At 41.9% G+C, this 26,940-nt stretch overlaps 1 protein-coding gene across 9 annotated transcripts in view; it reads left to right on the forward strand.

The window, feature by feature from the left end:
- ptpro (protein tyrosine phosphatase receptor type O) overlaps positions 1-26,734 on the forward strand; it is a 176,247-nt gene extending 149,513 nt beyond the window's left edge. For 3 of the 9 annotated variants that reach the window (XM_055905711.1, XM_055905712.1, XM_055905715.1), the window contains 7 exons: positions 545-635; positions 3,788-3,864; positions 7,669-7,926; positions 21,382-21,536; positions 22,599-22,734; positions 25,270-25,392; positions 26,144-26,652. In XM_055905711.1, coding sequence (XP_055761686.1) covers positions 545-635; positions 3,788-3,864; positions 7,669-7,926; positions 21,382-21,536; positions 22,599-22,734; positions 25,270-25,374 — 822 coding nt within the window. In that variant the 3' untranslated portion in view covers positions 25,375-25,392; positions 26,144-26,652. The other 6 variants (XM_055905718.1, XM_055905719.1, XM_055905716.1 and 3 more) reach the window with 4 other exon arrangements.
- The last annotated feature ends 206 nt before the right edge of the window (positions 26,735-26,940 follow it).

Consider the following 26,940-nt stretch of genomic DNA (forward strand, 5'->3'; position numbering starts at 1 on the left):
GATATATGATCATGTTATACCTGGATCATGTTATACTTGGATTAGATATATGATCATGTTATACCTGGATTAGATATATGATCCTGTTATACCTGGATTAGATATATGATCATGTTATACCTGGATTAGATATATGATCATGTTATACCTGGATTAGATATATGATCATGTTATACCTGGATTAGATATATGATCCTTTTATACCTGGATTAGATATATGATCCTGTTATACCTGGATCATGTTATATCTGGATTAGATATATGATCATGTTATACCTGGATTAGATATATGATCATGTTATACCTGGATTAGATATATGATCCTGTTATACTTGGATTAGATATATGATCTTGTTATACCTGGATTAGATATATGATCATGTTATACCTGGATCATGTTATACCTGGATTAGATATATGATCATGTTATACCTGGATTAGATATATGATCATGTTATACCTGGATTAGATTTTGTGTTTGAGTCGTCGCTCATGGCCTGTCATGTGTCTGGCATGTGTCTGTCATGTGTCTGCCATGTTGTAGGAGCTGAAGAGCGTAGGTCTGGATCTTTCCCATGATGCAGCAGACCTGCTTATCAACAGACCCAAGAACCGCTACACCAACATCCTGCCATGTGAGTGACCGGGGAACTATCTACCAATAGCAGACACTCTGCCATGTATAACAGTATGATTTAACATGGTAATTTATCTGTAGAAACAGACAGGAAATGGTTGTTTATCTGTAGAAACAGACACTATGCCATATATAACAGTATGATTTAACATGGTAGTGGATCTGTAGAAACAGACAGGAAACAGACACTATGCCATATATAACAGACAGGAAACAGACACTATGCCATATATAACAGACAGGAAACAGACACTATGCCATATATAACAGTATGATTTAACATGGTAGTATATCTGTAGAAACAGACAGGAAACAGACACTATGCCATATATAACAGACAGGAAACAGGCACTATACCATATATAACAGTATGATTTAACATGGTAGTATATCTGTAGAAACAGACAGGAAACAGACACTATACCATATATAACAGACAGGAAACAGACACTATACCATATATAACAGTATGATTTAACATGGTAGTATATCTGTAGAAACAGACAGGAAACAGACACTATGCCATATATAACAGACAGGAAACAGACACTATGCCATATATAACAGACAGGAAACAGACACTATGCCATATATAACAGTATGATTTAACATGGTAGTTTATCTGTAGAAACAGACAGGAAACAGACACTATGCCATATATAACAGACAGGAAACAGACACTATACCATGTATAACAGACAGGAAACAGACCCTATACCATATATAACAGACAGGAAACAGACACTATACCATATATAACAGTATGATTTAACATGGTAGTGGATCTGTAGAAACAGACAGGAAACAGACACTATGCCATATATAACAGACAAGTAACAGACACTATACCATATATAACAGACAGGAAACAGACACTATGCCATATATAACAGACAGGAAACAGACACTATACCATATATAACAGACAGGAAACAGACACTATGCCATATATAACAGTATGATTTAACATGGTAGTTTATCTGTAGAAACAGACAGGAAACAGACACTATGCCATATATAACAGACAGGAAACAGACAGGAAACAGACAGGAAACAGACACTATGCCATGTATAACAGACAGGAAACAGACACTATGCCATATATAACAGTATGATTTAACATGGTAGTGGATCTGTAGAAACAGACAGGAAACAGACACTATGCCATATATAACAGACAGGAAACAGACACTATGCCATATATAACAGACAGGAAACAGACACTATGCCATATATAACAGACAGGAAACAGACACTATACCATATATAACAGACAGGAAACAGACACTATGCCATATATAACAGTATGATTTAACATGGTAGTTTATCTGTAGAAACAGACAGGAAACAGACACTATGCCATATATAACAGACAGGAAACAGACAGGAAACAGACAGGAAACAGACACTATGCCATGTATAACAGACAGGAAACAGACACTATGCCATATATAACAGTATGATTTAACATGGTAGTGGATCTGTAGAAACAGACAGGAAACAGACACTATGCCATATATAACAGACAGGAAACAGACACTATGCCATATATAACAGACAGGAAACAGACCATATGCCATATATAACAGACAGGAAACAGACACTATGCCATATATAACAGACAGGAAACAGACACTATGCCATATATAACAGACAGGAAACAGACACTATACCATATATAACAGACAGGAAACAGACAGGAAACAGACAGGAAACAGACACGATGCCATATATAACAGACAGGAAACAGACACTATGCCATATATAACAGTATGATTTAACATGGTAGTGGATCTGTAGAAACAGACAGGAAACAGACAGGAAACAGACAGGAAACAGACACTATGCCATATATAACAGACAGGAAACAGACACTATACCATATATAACAGACAGGAAACAGACAGGAAACAGACACTATGCCATATATAACAGACAGGAAACAGACAGGAAACAGACAGGAAACAGACACGAAACAGACACGAAACAGACACTATACCATATATAACAGACAGGAAACAGACAGGAAACAGACAGGAAACAGACACTATGCCATATATAACAGACAGGAAACAGACACTATGCCATATATAACAGACAGGAAACAGACACTATGCCATATATAACAGACAGGAAACAGACCGTATGCCATATATAACAGACAGGAAACAGACACTATGCCATATATAACAGACAGGAAACAGACACTATGCCATATATAACAGACAGGAAACAGACCGTATGCCATATATAACAGACAGGAAACAGACACTATGCCATATATAACAGACAGGAAACAGACCGTATGCCATATATAACAGACAGGAAACAGACACTATGCCATATATAACAGACAGGAAACAGACACTATGCCATATATAACAGACAGGAAACAGACACTATACCATATATAACAGACAGGAAACAGACACTATGCCATATATAACAGACAGGAAACAGACACTATGCCATATATAACAGACAGGAAACAGACACCATGCCATGTATAACAGACAGGAAACAGACAGGAAACAGACAGGAAACAGACACTATGCCATGTATAACAGACAGGAAACAGACAGGAAACAGACAGGAAACAGACACTATGCCATATATAACAGACAGGAAACAGACAGGAAACAGACACTATACCATATATAACAGACAGGAAACAGACAGGAAACAGACACTATGCCATATATAACAGACAGGAAACAGACACTATGCCATATATAACAGACAGGAAACAGACAGGAAACAGACACTCTACCATATATAACAGACAGGAAACAGACACTATACCATGTATAACAGACAGGAAACAGACACTATACCATGTATAACAGACAGGAAACAGACACTATACCATATATAACAGACAGGAAACAGACACTATACCATGTATAACAGACAGGAAACAGACACTATACCATATATAACAGACAGGAAACAGACACTATACCATATATAACAGACAGGAAACAGACACTATACCATGTATAACAGACAGGAAACAGACACTATACCATGTATAACAGACAGGAAACAGACACTATACCATGTATAACAGACAGGAAACAGACACTATACCATATATAACAGACAGGAAACAGATAACTGAGGACTGAACAGAACCATGACTTTCCCCAGATGACTTCAGCAGAGTGAAGTTGATCTATTTACACAACGACGAGGGATCTGACTACATCAACGCCAACTACATACCAGTAAGTACCAGTACATACCAGCTACATACCAATAGGTACCAGTACATACCAACTACATACCAGTAAGTACCAGTACATACCAGCTACATACCAGTAGGTACCAGTACATACCAACTACATACCAGTAAGTACCAGTACATACCAACTACATACCAGTAGGTACCACTACATACCAGCTACATACCAGTAGGTACCAGTACATACCAACTACATACCAGTAGGTACCAGTACATACCAACTACATACCAGTAGGTACCAGTACATACCAACTACATACCAGTAAGTACCAGTACATACCAACTACATACCAGTAGGTACCAGTACATACCAACTACATACCAGTAGGTACCAGTACATACCAACTACATACCAGTAAGTACCAGTACATACCAACTACATACCAGTACATACCAGTAGGTACCAACTACATACCAGTACATACCAACTACATACCAGTAGGTACCAGTACATACCAACTACATACCAGTAGGTACCAGTACATACCAACTACATACCAGTAAGTACCAGTACATACCAACTACATACCAGTAGGTACCAGTACATACCAACTACATACCAGTAGGTACCAGTACATACCAACTACATACCAGTAAATACCAGTACATACCAACTACATACCAGTAGGTACCACTACATACCAGTAGGTACCAGTACATACCAACTACATACCAGTACATACCAACTACATACCAGTAGGTACCAGTACATACCAACTACATACCAGTAGGTACCAACTACATACGAACTACATATCAGTAGGTACCAACTACATACCAACTACATACCAGTAGGTACCAACTACATACCAGTAAATACCAGTACATACCAACTACATACCAGTAGGTACCACTACATACCAGTAGGTACCAATACATACCAACTACATACCAGTAAATACCAATACATACCAACTACATACCAGTAAGTACCAGTACATACCAACTACATACCAGTAAGTTCCAGTACATACCAACTACATACCAGTAAGTACCAGTACATACCCTACATACCAGTACATACCAGTACATACCCTACATACCAGTAAGTTCCAGTACATACCCTACATACCAATAAGTACCAGTACATACCCTACATACCAGTAAGTACCAGTACATACCAACTGCATACCAGTAAGTACCAGTACATACTCTACATACCAGTAAGTACCAGTACATACCCTACATACCAGTAAGTACCAGTACATACCCTGCATACCAGTAAGTACCAGTACATACCTTACATACCAGTAAGTACCAGTACATACCCTACATACCAGTAAGTTCCAGTACATACCCTACATACCAATAAGTACCAGTACATACCCTACATACCAGTAAGTACCAGTACATACCAACTGCATACCAGTAAGTACCAGTACATACTCTACATACCAGTAAGTACCAGTACATACCCTACATACCAGTAAGTACCAGTACATACCCTACATACCAGTAAGTACCAGTACATACCCTGCATACCAGTAGGTACCACTACATACCAACTACATACCAGTAAGTACCAGTACATACCCTACATACCAGTAGGTACCAGTACATACCCTACATACCAGTAGGTACCAGTACATACCAACTACATACCAGTAGGTACCAGTACATACCCTACATACCAGTAGGTACCAGTACATACCAACTACATACCAGTAGGTACCAGTACATACCCTACATACCAACTACATACCAGTAGGTTCCAGTACATACCAACTACATACCAGTTAGTACCAGTACATACCAGTAGGTACCAGTACATACCCTACATACCAGTAGGTACCAGTACATACCAACTACATACCAGTAGGTACCAGTACATACCCTACATACCAACTACATACCAGTAGGTTCCAGTACATACCAACTACATACCAGTTAGTACCAGTACATACCAACTACATACCAGTAGGTACCAGTACATACCCTACATACCAGTAAGTTCCAGTACATACCCTACATACCAATAAGTACCAGTACATACCCTACATACCAGTAAGTACCAGTACATACCAACTGCATACCAGTAAGTACCAGTACATACTCTACATACCAGTAAGTACCAGTACATACCCTACATACCAGTAAGTACCAGTACATACCCTGCATACCAGTAAGTACCAGTACATACCTTACATACCAGTAAGTACCAGTACATACCCTACATACCAGTAAGTTCCAGTACATACCCTACATACCAATAAGTACCAGTACATACCCTACATACCAGTAAGTACCAGTACATACCAACTGCATACCAGTAAGTACCAGTACATACTCTACATACCAGTAAGTACCAGTACATACCCTACATACCAGTAAGTACCAGTACATACCCTACATACCAGTAAGTACCAGTACATACCCTGCATACCAGTAGGTACCACTACATACCAACTACATACCAGTAAGTACCAGTACATACCCTACATACCAGTAGGTACCAGTACATACCCTACATACCAGTAGGTACCAGTACATACCAACTACATACCAGTAGGTACCAGTACATACCCTACATACCAGTAGGTACCAGTACATACCAACTACATACCAGTAGGTACCAGTACATACCCTACATACCAACTACATACCAGTAGGTTCCAGTACATACCAACTACATACCAGTTAGTACCAGTACATACCAACTACATACCAGTAGGTACCAGTACATACCCTACATACCAGTAGGTACCAGTACATACCAACTACATACCAGTAGGTACCAGTACATACCCTACATACCAACTACATACCAGTAGGTTCCAGTACATACCAACTACATACCAGTTAGTACCAGTACATACCCTACATACCAACTACATACCAGTAGGTTCCAGTACATACCAACTACATACCAGTTAGTACCAGTACATACCAACTACATACCAGTAGGTACCAGTACATACCCTACATACCAGTAAGTTCCAGTACATACCCTACATACCAACTACATACCAGTAGGTTCCAGTACATACCAACTACATACCAGTTAGTACCAGTACATACCAACTACATACCAGTAGGTACCAGTACATACCCTACATACCAGTTAGTACCAGTACATACCCTACATACCAACTACATACCAGTAGGTTCCAGTACATACCAACTACATACCAGTTAGTACCAGTACATACCAACTACATACCAGCCAACAGTCTCCATAACCCTGGTTTTCTCCCTCTACAGGGTTATAAATCCCCCAGAGAGTACATCACCACTCAGGGCCCTCTAGAGACCTGAACCCCAACAGTAACCATAACCCTGGTTTTCTCCCCCTCCAGGGTTATAAATCCCCCAGAGAGTACATCACCACTCAGGGCCCTCTAGAGGCCTGAGACCTGAACCCCAACAGTATCCATAACCCTGGTTTTCTCCCTCTACAGGGTTATAAATCCCCCAGAGAGTACATCACCACTCAGGGCCCTCTGCCTGAGACCTGAACCCCAACAGTAACCATAACCCTGGTTTTCTCCCCCTCCAGGGTTATAAATCCCCCAGAGAGTACATCGCCAGCCAGGTCCCTCTGCCTGAGACCTGAACCCCAACAGTATCCATAACCCTGGTTTTCTCCCCCTCCAGGGTTATAAATCCCCCAGAGAGTACATCACCACTCAGGGCCCTCTGCCTGAGACCTGAACCCCAACAGTATCCATAACCCTGGTTTTCTCCCCCTCCAGGGTTATAAATCCCCCAGAGAGTACATCACCACTCAGGGCCCTCTAGAGACCTGAACCCCAACAGTATCCATAACCCTGGTTTTCTCCCCCTCCAGGGTTATAAATCCCCCAGAGAGTACATCGCCACTCAGGGCCCTCTGCCTGAGACGAGGAACGACTTCTGGAACATGGTCCTGCAGCAGAAGAGCCACATCATTGTGATGCTGACGCAGTGTAATGAGAGACGCAGGGTGAAGTGTGACCACTACTGGCCGTTCACAGACGAGCCGGTGGCCTACGGAGAGATCAGTGTGGAGATGCTGTCGGAGTCAGAATCGCCAGAGTGGACCGTACGGAACTTCAGACTGGGATATGTGAGTGGACCGACAGCATCACATGAACAAACAAACAGCATCACATGAACAAACAAACAGCATCACATGAACAAAACAAACAACATCACATGAACAAACAAACAACATCACATGAACAAACAAACAACAACATCACATGAACAAACAAACAACATCACATGAACAAAACAAACAACATCACATGAACAAACAAACAACATCACATGAACAAAACAAACAACATCACATGAACAAAACAAACAACATCACATGAACAAAACAAACAACATCACATGAACAAACAAACAACATCACATGAACAAACACACATCACATGAACAAAACAAACAACATCACATGAACAAACAAACAACATCACATGAACAAAACAAACAACATCACATGAACAAACAAAGAACATCACATGAACAAACAAACAACATCACATGAACAAAACAAACAACATCACATGAACAAAACAAACAACATCACATGAACAAAACAAACAACATCACATGAACAAACAAACAACATCACATGAACAAACAAACAACATCACATGAACAAACAAACAACATCACATGAACGAACAAACAACATCACATGAACAAAACAAACAACATCACATGAACAAACAAACAGCATCACATGAACAAAACAAACAACATCACATGAACAAAACAAACAACATCACATGAACAAACAAACAACATCACATGAACAAAACAAACAACATCACATGAACAAAACAAACAACATCACATGAACAAAACAAACAACATCACATGAACAAACAAACAACATCACATGAACAAACAAACAACATCACATGAACAAACAAACAACATCACATGAACAAAACAAACAACATCACATGAACAAACAAACAGCATCACATGAACAAAACAAACAACATCACATGAACAAACAAACAACATCACATGAACAAACAAACAACATCACATGAACAAACAAACAACATCACATGAACAAACAAACAACATCACATGAACAAACAAACAACATCACATAAACAAACAAACAACATCACATGAACAAACAAACAACATCACATGAACAAACAAACAACATCACATGAACAAACAAACAACATCACATGAACAAACAAACAACATCACATGAACAAACAAACAACATCACATGAACAAACAAACAACATCACATGAACAAAACAAACAACATCACATGAACAAACAAACAACATCACATGAACAAACAAATAACATCACATGAACAAACAAACAACATCACATGAACAAAACAAACAACATCACATGAACAAAACAAACAGCATCACATGAACAAACAAACAGCATCACATGAACAAACAAACAGCATCACATGAACAAAACAAACAACATCACATGAACAAAACAAACAACATCACATGAACAAAACAAACAACATCACATGAACAAAACAAACAACATCACATGAACAAAACAAACAACATCACATGAACAAACAAACAACATCACATGAACAAACACACATCACATGAACAAAACAAACAACATCACATGAACAAACAAACAACATCACATGAACAAAACAAACAACATCACATGAACAAACAAAGAGCATCACATGAACAAACAAACAACATCACATGAACAAAACAAACAACATCACATGAACAAAACAAACAACATCACATGAACAAAACAAACAACATCACATGAACAAACAAACAACATCACATGAACAAACAAACAACATCACATGAACAAACAAACAACATCACATGAACGAACAAACAACATCACATGAACAAAACAAACAACATCACATGAACAAACAAACAGCATCACATGAACAAAACAAACAACATCACATGAACAAAACAAACAACATCACATGAACAAACAAACAACATCACATGAACAAACAAACAACATCACATGAACAAAACAAACAACATCACATGAACAAAACAAACAACATCACATGAACAAAACAAACAACATCACATGAACAAACAAACAACATCACATGAACAAACAAACAACATCACATGAACAAACAAACAACATCACATGAACAAAACAAACAACATCACATGAACAAACAAACAGCATCACATGAACAAAACAAACAACATCACATGAACAAAACAAACAACATCACATGAACAAACAAACAACATCACATGAACAAACAAACAACATCACATGAACAAACAAACAACATCACATGAACAAACAAACAACATCACATAAACAAACAAACAACATCACATGAACAAACAAACAACATCACATGAACAAACAAACAACATCACATGAACAAACAAACAACATCACATGAACAAACAAACAACATCACATGAACAAACAAACAACATCACATGAACAAACAAACAACATCACATGAACAAAACAAACAACATCACATGAACAAACAAACAACATCACATGAACAAACAAATAACATCACATGAACAAACAAACAACATCACATGAACAAAACAAACAACATCACATGAACAAAACAAACAGCATCACATGAACAAACAAACAGCATCACATGAACAAACAAACAGCATCACATGAACAAAACAAACAACATCACATGAACAAAACAAACAACATCACATGAACAAAACAAACAACATCACATGAACAAAACAAACAACATCACATGAACAAAACAAACAACATCACATGAACAAACAAACAATATCAAAGTTTAACAAACCAAACAACTCTCGTTGCACGAGAACTACTTTTAATAATTTACACTGAACATATATTATTTAGTATATGTAAAGACAAGATTAAATCAAGAATAGTCAGATGGGTGACAATATTAGCGTATCACTTGTGAATGATGCCCAGCATAAGAAAGAATGCCTTTTTTTTTTGCGGCTTGTTCGGATCATAGTCGCACACCTCATGTAGCCCATAGTCCTATATGTTTTAATAAGGTTAGTATCACACCTCATGTAGCCCATAGTCCTATATGTTTTAATAAGGTTAGTATCACACCTCATGTAGCCTAGCCCATAGTCCTATATGTTTTAATAAGGTTAGTATCACACCTCATGTAGCCTAGCCCATAGTCCTATATGTTTTAATAAGGTTAGTATCACACCTCATGTAGCCTAGCCCATAGTCCTATATGTTTTAATAAGGTTAGTATCACACCTCATGTAGCCTAGCCCATAGTCCTATATGTTTTAATAAGGTTAGTATCACACCTCATGTAGCCTAGCCCATAGTCCTATATGTTTTAATAAGGTTAGTATCACACCTCATGTAGCCTAGCCCATAGTCCTATATGTTTTAATAAGGTTAGTATCACACCTCATGTATCCTAGTCCATAGTCCTATATGTTTTAATAAGGTTAGTATCACACCTCATGTAGCCTAGCCCATAGTCCTATATGTTTTAATAAGGTTAGTATCACACCTCGTGTAGCCTAGCCCATAGTCCTATATGTTTTAATAAGGTTAGTATCACACCTCATGTAGCCCATAGTCCTATATGTTTTGATAAGGTTAGTACCCCACCTCATGTAGCCCATAGTCCTATTTGTTTTAATAAGGTTAGTATCACACCTCATCTAGCCTAGCCCATAGTCCTATATGTTTTAATAAGGTTAGTACCACACCTCATGTAGCCTAGCCCATAGTCCTATATGTTTTAATAAGGTTAGTATCACACCTCATGTAGCCCATAGTCCTATATGTTCTAATAAGGTTAGTATCACACCTCATGTAGCCCATAGTCCTATATGTTTTAATAAGGTTAGTATCAGACCTCATGTAGCCTAGTCCATAGTCCTATATGTTTTAATAAGGTTAGTATCACACCTCATGTAGCCTAGCCCATAGTCCTATATGTTTTAATAAGGTTAGTATCACACCTCATGTAGCCCATAGTCCTATATGTTTTAATAAGGTTAGTATCACACCTCATGTAGCCTAGCCCATAGTCCTATATGTTTTAATAAGGTTAGTATCACACCTCATGTAGCCTAGCCCATAGTCCTATATGTTTTAATAAGGTTAGTATCACACCTCATGTAGCCCATAGGCCTATATGTTTTAATAAGGTTAGTATCACACCTCATGTAGCCTAGCCCATAGTCCTATATGTTTTAATAAGGTTAGTATCCCACCTCATGTAGCCCATAGTCCTATATGTTTTAATAAGGTTAGTATCACACCTCATGTAGCCCATAGTCCTATATGTTTTAATAAGGTTAGTATCACACCTCATGTAGCCTAGCCCATAGTCCTATATGTTTTAATAAGGTTAGTATCACACCTCATGTAGCCTAGCCCATAGTCCTATATGTTTTAATAAGGTTAGTATCACACCTCATGTAGCCTAGCCCATAGTCCTATATGTTTTAATAAGGTTAGTATCACACCTCATGTAGCCTAGCCCATAGTCCTATATGTTTTAATAAGGTTAGTATCACACCTCATGTAGCCCATAGGCCTATATGTTTTAATAAGGTTAGTATCACACCTCATGTAGCCCATAGTCCTATATGTTTTAATAAGGTTAGTATCACACCTCATGTAGCCCATAGTCCTATATGTTTTAATAAGGTTAGTATCACACCTCATGTAGCCTAGCCCATAGTCCTATATGTTTTAATAAGGTTAGTATCACACCTCATGTAGCCTAGCCCATAGTCCTATATGTTTTAATAAGGTTAGTATCACACCTCATGTAGCCCATACTCCTATATGTTTTAATAAGGTTAGTATCACACCTCATGTAGCCTAGCCCATAGGCCTATATGTTTTAATAAGGTTAGTATCACACCTCATGTAGCCCATAGTCCTATATGTTTTAATAAGGTTAGTATCACACCTCATGTAGCCCATAGTCCTATATGTTTTAATAAGGTTAGTATCACACCTCATGTAGCCCATAGTCCTATATGTTTTAATAAGGTTAGTATCACACCTCATGTAGCCTAGCCCATAGTCCTATATGTTTTAATAAGGTTAGTATCACACCTCATGTAGCCTAGCCCATAGTCCTATATGTTTTAATAAGGTTAGTATCACACCTCATGTAGCCTAGCCCATAGTCCATTATGTTTTAATAAGGTTAGTATCACACCTCATGTATCCTAGCCCATAGTCCTATATGTTTTAATAAGGTTAGTATCACACCTCATGTAGCCCATAGTCCTATATGTTTTAATAAGGTTAGTATCACACCTCATGTAGCCTAGCCCATAGTCCTATATGTTTTAATAAGGTTAGTATCACACCTCATGTAGCCTAGCCCATAGTCCTATATGTTTTAATAAGGTTAGTATCACACCTCATGTAGCCCATAGTCCTATATGTTTTAATAAGGTTAGTATCACACCTCATGTAGCCTAGCCCATAGTCCTATATGTTTTAATAAGGTTAGTATCACACCTCATGTAGCCCATAGTCCTATATGTTTTAATAAGGTTAGTATCACACCTCATGTAGCCTAGCCCATAGTCCTATATGTTTTAATAAGGTTAGTATCACACCTCATGTAGCCTAGCCCATAGTCCTATATGTTTTAATAAGGTTAGTATCACACCTCATGTAGCCCATAGTCCATTATGTTTTAATAAGGTTAGTATCACACCTCATGTAGCCCATAGTCCTATATGTTTTAATAAGGTTAGTATCCCACCTCATGTAGCCTAGCCCATAGTCCTATATGTTTTAATAAGGTTAGTATCACACCTCATGTAGCCTAGCCCATAGTCCTATATGTTTTAATAAGGTTAGTACCACACCTCATGTAGCCCATAGTCCTATATGTTTTAATAAGGTTAGTATCACACCTCATGTAGCCTAGCCCATAGTCCTATATGTTTTAATAAGGTTAGTATCACACCTCATGTAGCCCATAGTCCTATATGTTTTAATAAGGTTAGTATCACACCTCATGTAGCCCATAGTCCTATATGTTTTAATAAGGTTAGTATCACACCTCATGTAGCCTAGCCCATAGTCCTATATGTTTTAATAAGGTTAGTATCCCACCTCATGTAGCTAGCCCATAGTCCTATATGTTTTAATAAGGTTAGTATCACACCTCATGTAGCCTAGCCCATAGTCCTATATGTTTTAATAAGGTTAGTATCACACCTCATGTAGCCTAGCCCATAGTCCTATATGTTTTAATAAGGTTAGTATCACACCTCATGTATCCCATAGTCCTATATGTTTTAATAAGGTTAGTATCCCACCTCATGTAGCCCATAGTCCTATATGTTTTAATAAGGTTAGTATCACACCTCATGTAGCCTAGCCCATAGTCCTATATGTTTTAATAAGGTTAGTATCACACCTCATGTAGCCTAGCCCATAGTCCTATATGTTTTAATAAGGTTAGTACCACACCTCATGTAGCCTAGCCCATAGACCTATATGTTTTAATAAGGTTAGTATCACACCTCATGTAGCCTAGCCCATAGTCCTATATGTTTTAATAAGGTTAGTATCACACCTCATGTAGCCTAGCCCATAGGCCTACAGTTGAAGTTGGAAGTTTACATACACCTTAGCCAAATACATTTAAACTCAGTTTTTCACAATTCCTGATATTTAATCCTAGTAAAAATTCCCTGTTTTAGGTCAGTTAGGATCACCACTTTATTGTAAGAATGTGAAATGTCAGAATAATAGTAGAGAGAATGATTTATTTCAGCTTTTAATTCTTTCATCAAATTCCCAGTGGTTCAGAAGTTTACATACACTCAATTAGTATTTGGTAGCGTTGCCTTTAAATTGTTTAACTTGGGTCAAACGTTTCGGGTAGCCTTCCACAAGCTTCCCACAATAAATTGGGTGAATTTTGGCCCATTCCTCCTAACAGAGCTGGTGTAACTGAGTCAGGTTTGTAGGCCTCCTTGCTCGCACACGCTTTTTCAGTTCTGCCCAAAAATGTTCTATAGGATTGATGTCAGGGCTTAGTGATGGCCACTCCAATACCTTGACTTTGTTGTCCTTAAGCCATTTTGCCTTTGGAAGTATGCTTGGGGTCATTGTCCATTTGGAAGACCCATTTGCGACCAAGCTTTAACTTCCTGACTGAGGTCTTGAGATGTTGCTTCAATATATCCACATAATTTTCCTCCCTCATGATGCCATCTATTTTGTGAAGTGCACCAGTCCCTCCTGCAGCAAAGCACCCCCACAACATGATGTTGCCACCCCCGTGCTTCACGGTTGGGATGGTGTTCTTTGGCTTGCAAGCCTCCCCCTTTTCCCTCCAAACATAACGATGGTCATTATGGCCAAACAGTTCTATTTTTGTTCCATCAGACCAGAGGACATTTCTCCAGAAAGTACGATCTTTGTCCCCATGTGCAGTTGCAAACCGTAGTCTGGCTTTTTTATGGCGGTTTTGGAGCAGTGGCTTCTTCCTTGCTGAGCGGCCTTTCAGGTTATGTCGATAATGTAGTGATCGTAGCATAGCTGTGTTCTGACTAGAGAGATAATGTAAGGATCGTAGCATAGCTGTGTTCTGACTAGAGAGATAATGTAGTGATCGTAGCATAGCTGTGTTCTGACTAGAGAGATAATGTAATGATCGTAGCATAGCTGTGTTCTGACTAGAGAGATAATGTAATGATCGTAGCATGGCCATGTTCTGACTAGTGATAATGTAATGGTCGTAGCATAGCTGTGTTCTGACTAGAGATAATGTAGTGATCGTAGCATAGCTGTGTTCTGACTAGAGAGATAATGTAGTGATCGTAGCATAGCTGTGTTCTGACTAGAGAGATAATGTAGTGATCGTAGCATAACTGTGTTCTGACTAGAGATAATGTAAGGATCGTAGCATAGCTGTGTTCTGACTAGAGAGATAATGTAGTGATCGTAGCATAGCTGTGTTCTGACTAGAGATAATGTAATGATCGTAGCATAACTGCGTTCTGACTAGAGATAATGTAGTGATCATAGCATAGCTGTGTTCTGACTAGAGATAATGTAATGATCGTAGCATAGCTGTGTTCTGACTAGAGAGATAATGTAGTGATCGTAGCATAGCTGTGTTCTGACTAGAGATCGTAGCATAGCCGTGTTCTGACTAGAGATAATGTAATGATCGTAGCATAGCTGTGTTCTGACTAGAGATAATGTAATGATCGTAGCATAGCTGTGTTCTGACTAGAGATAATGTAATGATCGTAGCATAGCTGTGTTCTGACTAGAGATAATGTAATGATCGTAGCATAGCTGTGTTCTGACTAGAGAGATAATGTAATGATCGTAGCATAGCCGTGTTCTGACTAGAGATAATGTAGTGATCGTAGCATAGCTGTGTTCTGACTAGAGAGATAATGTAATGATCGTAGCATAGCCGTGTTCTGACTAGAGATAATGTAGTGATCGTAGCATAGCTGTGTTCTGACTAGAGATAATGTAATGATCGTAGCATAACTGTGTTCTGACTAGAGAGATAATGTAATGATCGTAGCATAGCTGTGTTCTGACTAGAGATAATGTAGTGATCGTAGCATAGCCATGTTCTGACTAGAGATAATGTAATGATCGTAGCATAGCTGTGTTCTGACTAGAGAGATAATGTAATGATCGTAGCATAGCTGTGTTCTGACTAGAGAGATAATGTAGTGATCGTAGCATAGCTGTGTTCTGACTAGAGAGATAATGTAATGATTGTAGCATAGCTGTGTTCTGACTAGAGAGATAATGTAATGATCGTAGCATAGCTGCATTCTGACTAGAGATAATGTAATGATCGTAGCATGGCCATGTTCTGACTAGTGATAATGTAATGATCGTAGCATAACTGTGTTCTGACTAGAGATAATGTAATGATCATATCATAGCTGTGTTCTGACTAGAGATAATGTAATAAATGTGTAGTCAGATTCTCAGGTCTAAATGACACTAGATGGTATCTGGATCGTGTACGGTCCACAGATCTCAGGGTCTGACAGGAGACGTGTAGAGGTCTAAATGACACTAGATGGTATCTGGATCATGTACGGTCCACAGATCTCAGGGTCTGACAGGAGACGTGTAGAGGTCTAAATGACACTAGATGGTATCTGGATCATGTACGGTCCACAGATCTCAGGGTCTGACAGGAGACGTGTAGAGGTCTAAATGACACTAGATGGTATCTGGATCATGTACGGTCCACAGATCTCAGGGTCTGACAGGAGACATGTAGAGGTCTAAATGACACTAGATGGTATCTGGATCGTGTACGGTCCACAGATCTCAGGGTCTGACAGGAGACGTGTAGAGGTCTAAATGACACTAGATGGTATCTGGATCATGTACGGTTCACAGATCTCAGGGTCTGACGGGAGACGTGTAGAGGTCTAGATGGTATCTGGATCGTGTACGGTCCACAGATCTCAGGGTCTGACAGGAGACGTGTAGAGGTCTAAATGACACTAGATGGTATCTGGATCATGTACGGTTCACAGATCTCAGGGTCTGACAGGAGACGTGTAGAGGTCTAGATGACACTAGATGGTATCTGGATCGTGTACGGTCCACAGATCTCAGGGTCTGACAGGAGACGTGTAGAGGTCTAAATGACACTAGATGGTATCTGGATCGTGTACGGTCCACAGATCTCAGGGTCTGACAGGAGACGTGTAGAGGTCTAAATGACACTAGATGGTATCTGGATCATGTACGGTTCACAGATCTCAGGGTCTGACAGGAGACGTGTAGAGGTCTAGATGGACACTTTCATCAGGATTTTCCCAAAAATGGTTTGTGTTGCAAATATAAAATCATTTCAAACATCCTTCCTCACAATTGCGTTTATATGTGAGCCTTGCCAGAACAATGCGACATACCAAATATATTCTCCTGCCGTGGAATCGCCCTTATGCTACCGTCATTTGAGAAAAAATGTAATCATCTGAGTCTTATGTTATAGGAGGTGTCCTGCTGCTAGTTAGACCCGGTAGAGAGATGGAGACATCTGAGTCTTATGTTATAGGAGGTGTCCTGCTGCTAGTTAGACCCGGTAGAGAGATGGAGAGATCTGAGTCTTATGTTATAGGAGGTGTCCTGCTGCTAGTTAGACCCGGTAGAGAGATGGAGACATCTGAGTCTTATGTTATAGGAGGTGTCCTGCTGCTAGTTAGACCCGGTAGAGAGATGGAGACATCTGAGTCTTATGTTATAGGAGGTGTCCTGCTGCTAGTTAGACCCGGTAGAGAGATGGAGACATCTGAGTCTTATGTTATAGGAGGTGTCCTGCTGCTAGTTAGACCCGGTAGAGAGATGGAGACATCTGAGTCTTATGTTATAGGAGGTGTCCTGCTGCTAGTTAGACCCGGTAGAGAGATGGAGACATCTGATGTAATGTAATCATCTGAGTCTTATGTTATAGGAGGTGTCCTGCTGCTAGTTAGACCCGGTAGAGAGATGGAGACATCTGAGTCTTATGTTATAGGAGGTGTCCTGCTGCTAGTTAGACCCGGTAGAGAGATGGAGAGATCTGAGTCTTATGTTATAGGAGGTGTCCTGCTGCTAGTTAGACCCGGTAGAGAGATGGAGACATCTGAGTCTTATGTTATAGGTGGTGTCCTGCTGCTAGTTAGACCCGGTAGAGAGATGGAGACATCTGAGTCTTATGTTATAGGAGGTGTCCTGCTGCTAGTTAGACCCGGTAGAGAGATGGAGACATCTGAGTCTTATGTTATAGGAGGTGTCCTGCTGCTAGTTAGACCCGGTAGAGAGATGGAGACATCTGAGTCTTATGTTATAGGAGGTGTCCTGCTGCTAGTTAGACCCGGTAGAGAGATGGAGACATCTGATGTAATGTAAACATCTGAGTCTTATGTTATAGGAGGTGTCCTGCTGCTAGTTAGACCCGGTAGAGAGATGGAGACATCTGAGTCTTATGTTATAGGAGGTGTCCTGCTGCTAGTTAGACCCGGTAGAGAGATGGAGACATCTGAGTCTTATGTTATAGGAGGTGACCTGCTGCTAGTTAGACCCGGTAGAGAGATGGAGACATCTGAGTCTTATGTTATAGGAGGTGTCCTGCTGCTAGGTAGACCCGGTAGAGAGATGGAGACATCTGATGTAATGTAAACATCTGAGTCTTATGTTATAGGAGGTGACCTGCTGCTAGTTAGACCGGGTAGAGAGATGGAGACATCTGAGTCTTATGTTATAGGAGGTGTCCTGCTGCTAGTTAGACCCGGTAGAGAGATGGAAACATCTGAGTCTTATGTTATAGGAGGTGTCCTGCTGCTAGTTAGACCCGGTAGAGAGATGGAGACATCTGATGTAATGTAAACATCTGAGTCTTATGTTATAGGAGGTGTCCTGCTGCTAGTTAGACCCGGTAGAGAGATGGAGACATCTGAGTCTTATGTTATAGGAGGTGTCCTGCTGCTAGTTAGACCCGGTAGAGAGATGGAGACATCTGAGTCTTATGTTATAGGAGGTGTCCTGCTGCTAGTTAGACCCGGTAGAGAGATGGAGACATCTGAGTCTTATGTTATAGGAGGTGTCCTGCTGCTAGTTAGACCCCGGTAGAGAGATGGAGACATCTGAGTCTTATGTTATAGGAGGTGACCTGCTGCTAGTTAGACCCGGTAGAGAGATGGAGAGATGTGAGTCTTATGTTATAGGAGGTGTCCTGCTGCTAGTTAGACCCGGTAGAGAGATGGAGACATCTGAGTCTTATGTTATAGGAGGTGTCCTGCTGCTAGTTAGACCCGGTAGAGAGATGGAGACATCTGAGTCTTATGTTATAGGAGGTGTCCTGCTGCTAGTTAGACCCGGTAGAGAGATGGAGACATCTGAGTCTTATGTTATAGGAGGTGTCCTGCTGCTAGTTAGACCCGGTAGAGAGATGGAGACATCTGATGTAATGTAAACATCTGAGTCTTATGTTATAGGAGGTGTCCTGCTGCTAGTTAGACCCGGTAGAGAGATGGAGACATCTGAGTCTTATGTTATAGGAGGTGTCCTGCTGCTAGTTAGACCCGGTAGAGAGATGGAGACATCTGAGTCTTATGTTATAGGAGGTGTCCTGCTGCTAGTTAGACCCGGTAGAGAGATGGAGACATCTGAGTCTTATGTTATAGGAGGTGTCCTGCTGCTAGTTAGACCCGGTAGAGAGATGGAGAGATCTGAGTCTTATGTTATAGGAGGTGTCCTGCTGCTAGTTAGACCCGGTAGAGAGATGGAGACATCTGAGGCTTATGTTATAGGAGGTGACCTGCTGCTAGTTAGACCCGGTAGAGAGATGGGGACATCTGATGTAATGTAAACATCTGAGTCTTATGTTATAGGAGGTGTCCTGCTGCTAGTTAGACCCGGTAGAGAGATGGAGAGATCTGAGTCTTATGTTATAGGAGGTGTCCTGCTGCTAGTTAGACCCGGTAGAGAGATGGAGACATCTGAGTCTTATGTTATAGGAGGTGACCTGCTGCTAGTTAGACCCGGTAGAGAGATGGGGACATCTGATGTAATGTAAACATCTGAGTCTTATGTTATAGGAGGTGTCCTGCTGCTAGTTAGACCCGGTAGAGAGATGGAGACATCTGAGTCTTATGTTATAGGAGGTGACCTGCTGCTAGTTAGACCCGGTAGAGAGATGGGGACATCTGATGTAATGTAAACATCTGAGTCTTATGTTATAGGAGGTGTCCTGCTGCTAGTTAGACCCGGTAGAGAGATGGAGAGATCTGAGTCTTATGTTATAGGAGGTGTCCTGCTGCTAGTTAGACCCGGTAGAGAGATGGAGACATCTGAGTCTTATGTTATAGGAGGTGTCCTGCTGCTAGTTAGACCCGGTAGAGAGATGGGGACATCTGAGTCTTATGTTATAGGAGGTGACCTGCTGCTAGTTAGACCCGGTAGAGAGATGGGGACATCTGATGTAATGTAAACATCTGAGTCTTATGTTATAGGAGGTGTCCTGCTGCTAGTTAGACCCGGTAGAGAGATGGAGACATCTGAGTCTTATGTTATAGGAGGTGTCCTGCTGCTAGTTAGACCCGGTAGAGAGATGGAGACATCTGAGTCTTATGTTATAGGAGGTGTCCTGCTGCTAGTTAGACCCGGTAGAGAGATGGAAACATCTGAGTCTTATGTTATAGGAGGTGTCCTGCTGCTAGTTAGACCCGGTAGAGAGATGGAGACATCTGATGTAATGTAAACATCTGAGTCAAATGTTGTAGGAGGTGTCCTGCTGCTAGTTAGACCCGGTAGAGAGATGGAGACATCTGAGTCTTATGTTATAGGAGGTGCCCTGCTGCTAGTTAGACCCGGTAGAGAGATGGAGACATCTGAGTCTTATGTTATAGGAGGTGTCCTGCTGCTAGTTAGACCCGGTAGAGAGATGGAGACATCTGAGTCTTATGTTATAGGAGGTGACCTGCTGCTAGTTAGACCCGGTAGAGAGATGGAGACATCTGATGTATACTGGTCCATCAGCCCTGTCTAACTGTCTGTCTCTCCGTGGTGTCTCCCCCTGCAGGCGGATGAGTCTCAGGACGTCCTCCATCTCAACTACACGTCCTGGCCGGACCACGGTGTCCCCACGGTCAACGCCATCGATAGCATCCTGCAGTTCGTACACATCGTCCGCCAGCAGGCCAACCGCACCAAAGAACCCATTGTGGTTCACTGCAGGTACGTAACAGGGTCTACCAGGCTCAACCACAGGGGCCACGCTGTCAGGGAGATGTTACTCAGACAGAGTCGTGTGGTTCACTGCAGGTACGTACAGGGTCTACCAGGCTCAACCACAGGGGCTGTCAGGGAGATGTTACTCAGACAGTCGTGTGGTTCACTGCAGGTACGTAACAGGGTCTACCAGGCTCAACCACAGGGGCTGTCAGGGAGATGTTACTCAGACAGTCGTGTGGTTCACTGCAGGTACGTACAGGGTCTACCAGGCTCAACCACAGGGGCTGTCAGCTGCTCAGTACTGACCCTGGGTTACATTCAATATGCCCTCGGTGGATGTAAAACTCAGCATAAAATCTGTAAAACAAGCAAACGTAATAAATAATTTATTAAGTAATAAATTAATTTATTTAAAAAAAACTATTTAAAGGCTCTATCACAAGCGGCCGTGATTGGGAGAGCCGTAGGGCGGCGCACAATTGGCCCGGCGTCGTCCGGGTTTTTGCCAGAGTAGGCCATCATTGTAAATACGAATTTGTTCTTAACTGACTTGTTGAATAAAGGTTCAATATAATAAAACATGTATTTGACCAATTCAGTTCTGCTCTGTCTGTATCAAAGGATCTAAAGGAAATGGCATCCACATAAGAAACCAAAATGGAACCCAGTAGGCCTTCATCTCAGATACTAACCCTACTGGACTAACCCTACTGAAATAGTCTTCAGGACAACCTTCCAGTCCACATAGGTAGTAATCCACAAGGTCACTAACTATTAACAAAACAACTCTGTTAACTTTGAGAAGATTGTCACTTCTAAAGAATTGAGAAAACTAGGCCTTTTAAACTATAAACAGTTTGCTAGTAACAAACATTTCTCTAACAGTACACTCTTTCACTGCGCTGATGAGCGTCCACCATATTGTTTTCAGCTGTCAAGTCCTTTCGAATCAGTGCAGAGGCAACTGAGCCACTCGAACCATAGTGAGATGTCAGACGGTTATCAGAGGTTATTAATGAGTTGACCGTGTCTTTCCAATAACATTAGGTTCTGTTCTCTCCACAGTGCTGGTGTGGGCCGGACAGGGACCTTCATAGCTCTGGACCGACTCATGCAGCACATCAGAGAACATGAGTTTACTGACATCCTGGGGATGGTGTCAGAGATGAGGTCCCATCGACTCTCCATGGTCCAGACAGAGGTAAGAGACAGTCCAGTGGGGTTAGGATCTGAGATGAGGTCCCATCGACTCTCCATGGTCCAGACAGAGGTAAGAGACAGTCCAGTGGGGTTAGGATCTGAGATGAGGTCCCATCGACTCTCCATGGTCCAGACAGAGGTAAGAGACAGTACCAGTGGGGTTAGTATCTGAGATGAGGTCCCATCTACTCTCCATGGTCCAGACAGAGGTAAGAGACAGTACCAGTGTGGTTAGTATCTGAGATGAGGTCCCATCGACTCTCCATGGTCCAGACAGAGGTAAGAGACAGTCCAGTGGGGTTAGTATCTGAGATGAGATGAGGTCCCATCGACTCTCCATGGTCCAGACAGAGGTAAGAGACAGTCCAGTGGGGTTAGTATCTGAGATGAGATGAGGTCCCATCGACTCTCCATGGTCCAGACAGAGGTAAGAGACAGTCCAGTGGGGTTAGGATCTGAGATGAGGTCCCATCGACTCTCCATGGTCCAGACAGAGGTAAGAGACAGTACCAGTGGGGTTAGTATCTGAGATGAGGTCCCATCTACTCTCCATGGTCCAGACAGAGGTAAGAGACAGTACCAGTGTGGTTAGTATCTGAGATGAGGTCCCATCGACTCTCCATGGTCCAGACAGAGGTAAGAGACAGTCCAGTGGGGTTAGTATCTGAGATGAGATGAGGTCCCATCTACTCTCCATGGTCCAGACAGAGGTAAGAGACAGTCCAGTGGGGTTAGTATCTGAGATGAGATGAGGTCCCATCTACTCTCCATGGTCCAGACAGAGGTAAGAGACAGTCCAGTGGGGTTAGTATCTGAGATGAGATGAGGTCCCATCTACTCTCCATGGTCCAGACAGAGGTAAGAGACAGTACCAGTGGGGTTAGTATCTGAGATGAGATGAGGTCCCATCTACTCTCCATGGTCCAGACAGAGGTAAGAGACAGTACCAGTGGGGTTAGTATCTGAGATGAGATGAGGTCCCATCTACTCTCCATGGTCCAGACAGAGGTAAGAGACAGTACCAGTGGGGTTACTATCTGAGATGAGATGAGGTCCCATCTACTCTCCATGGTCGAGACAGAGGTAAGAGACAGTCCAGTGTGGTTAGTATCTGAGATGAGGTCCCATCTACTCTCCATGGTCCAGACAGAGGTAAGAGACAGTACCAGTGTGGTTAGTATCTGAGATGAGGTCCCATCTACTCTCCATGGTCCAGACAGAGGTAAGAGACAGTACCAGTGGGGTTAGTATCTGAGATGAGATGAGGTCCCATCTACTCTCCATGGTCCAGACAGAGGTAAGAGACAGTCCAGTGGGGTTAGTATCTGAGATGAGGTCCCATCTACTGAGGTAAGAGACAGTACCAGTGGGGTTAGTATCTGAGATGAGATGAGGTCCCATCGACTCTCCATGGTCCAGACAGAGGTAAGAGACAGTACCAGTGGGGTTAGTATCTGAGATGAGATGAGGTCCCATCTACTCTCCATGGTCCAGACAGAGGTAAGAGACAGTCCAGTGGGGTTAGTATCTGAGATGAGATGAGGTCCCATCGACTCTCCATGGTCCAGACAGAGGTAAGAGACAGTCCAGTGGGGTTAGTATCTGAGATGAGATGAGGTCCCATCGACTCTCCATGGTCCAGACAGAGGTAAGAGACAGTACCAGTGGGGTTAGTATCTGAGATGAGATGAGGTCCCATCTACTCTCCATGGTCCAGACAGAGGTAAGAGACAGTACCAGTGGGGTTAGTATCTGAGATGAGGTCCCATCGACTCTCCATGGTCCAGACAGAGGTAAGAGACAGTCCAGTGGGGTTAGTATTTGAGATGAGGTCCCATCTACTCTCCATGGTCCAGACAGGGGTAAGAGACAGTACCAGTGGGGTTAGTATCTGAGATGAGGTCCCATCTACTCTCCGTGGTCCAGACAGAGGTAAGAGACAGTCCAGTGGGGTTAGTATCTGAGATGAGGTCCCATCTACTCTCCATGGTCCAGACAGAGGTAAGAGACAGTACCAGTGTGGTTAGTATCTGAGATGAGGTCCCATCTACTCTCCATGATCCAGACAGAGGTAAGAGACAGTACCAGTGTGGTTAGTATCTGAGATGAGGTCCCATCTACTCTCCATGGTCCAGACAGAGGTAAGAGACAGTCCAGTGGGGTTAGTATCTGAGATGAGGTCCCATCTACTGAGGTAAGAGACAGTACCAGTGGGGTTAGTATCTGAGATGAGATGAGGTCCCATCTACTCTCCATGGTCCAGACAGAGGTAAGAGACAGTCCAGTGGGGTTAGTATCTGTCCCCTCAGACCGAGGTACTGTAGGGACCCATCTGGTCTCTGGTCAGACTCTGTAGGGCCCCATCTATATAGGGAATAGGGCTCTGGTCAGAACTAGGGCAATATATAGGGAATAGGGCTCTGGTCAGAACTAGGGCACTATATAAGGAATAGGGTGCCATTTCAGACACACTTATGTACTGTCACTAAAACATTCTTCTGTTGACATTCTTCCTGTATGATGTCACTTCCTGTAGGAGCAGTATGTGTTCATCCACCAGTGTGTCCTGCTGATGTGGAAGAAGAAGAAGACACAGTCCATCACCAGTGATGTCATCTACGAGAACATCAGCAAGTCCTAGGGACGCCTCCTGCACAACGTAAGAATCTCCTCTGAATCTATAGACGCCCCTCTGAATCTATAGACACCCCTCTGAATCTATAGGCACCCCTCTGAATCTATAGGAACCCCTCTGAATCTATAGACGCCCCTCTGAATCTATAGACACCCCTCTGAATCTATAGACACCCCTCTGAATCTATAGGCACCCCTCTGAATCTATAGGCACCCCTCTGAATCTATAGACACCCCTCTGAATCTATAGGCACCCCTCTGAATCTATAGACACCCCTCTGAATCTATAGGCACCCCTCTGAATCTATAGGCACCCCTCTGAATCTATAGACACCCCTCTGAATCTATAGGCACCCCTCTGAATCTATAGACACCCCTCTGAATCTATAGACACCCCTCTCTGAATCTATAGACACCCCTCTCTGAATCTATAGACACCCCTCTCTGAATCTATAGACACCCCTCTGAATCTATAGGCACCCCTCTGAATCTATAGACACCCCGCTCTGAATCTATAGACACCCCTCTGAATCTATAGACACCCCTCTCTGAATCTATAGACACCCCTCTGAATCTATAGACAACCCTCTGAATCTATAGGCACCCCTCTGAATCTATAGACACCCCTCTGAATCTATAGACACCCCTCTGAATCTATAGACACCCCTCTGACTCTATAGACACCCCTCTGACTCTCTGTCATCAGAAGGAGAGACTATATCTGAGCAGGTCCCTACACCAGCAGTTCTATACTAACCCTATTCTTCCTGTTTCAGATCGTGACATCACTCAAACTCCCGTGCTTCAGGCATCCGTTCTCTACCGAGAAGCCTTTCATCATTGACACGAAAAACAAATGAACACAGAATGTTTGACTAAATCTGACAACGACACAAGGAGAGCAACAGGAAGATGGATTAGAGTTTTAAGTGGTGTTAGTTGTGTGGGATTGAACAGGGGTCTGAAGGAGTCTTGTTCACTGACTCAGACGGATTAGAGTTTTAATTGGTGTTAGTTGTGTGGGATTGAACAGGGGTCTGAAGGAGTCTTGTTCACTGACTCAGACTGACCAGGAGTTCTGGCACTATGAAGCTTGTTTCCCCTCTTCGACCTTCAGCAGAACTACAACACAGCTGACAGAGACGTCAGGAACCAGGTTGGTTGGGACAGCAGCGTGACCCCTCTCTGAGTGATGAAACGTCTTTTATAAAAGGACACATACCTTGTTTAGAGGGAGTGTGGACCCGTCCTTCACACAGCAACTTAGTGGAACTGAACTGAATTGAGAGTGGTTGGCGTCTCAGACACCATCTCCAGCTGCAACAAACTTCACGTCTCAGACACCGTCTCCAGCTGCAACAAACTTCACGCCTCAGACACCGTCTCCAGCTGCAACAAACTTCACGTCTCAGACAGCGTCTCCAGCTGCAACAAACTTCACATCTCAGACACCGTCTCCAGCTGCAACAAACTTCTCAGACAGCGTCTCCAGCTGCAACAAACTTCTCAGACAGCGTCTCCAGCTGCAACAAACTTCACATCTCAGACACCGTCTCCAGCTGCAACAAACTTC

This window comes from Salvelinus fontinalis, chromosome 39, assembly GCF_029448725.1.
Source record: "Salvelinus fontinalis isolate EN_2023a chromosome 39, ASM2944872v1, whole genome shotgun sequence".
Classification (NCBI taxonomy): domain Eukaryota; kingdom Metazoa; phylum Chordata; class Actinopteri; order Salmoniformes; family Salmonidae; genus Salvelinus; species Salvelinus fontinalis.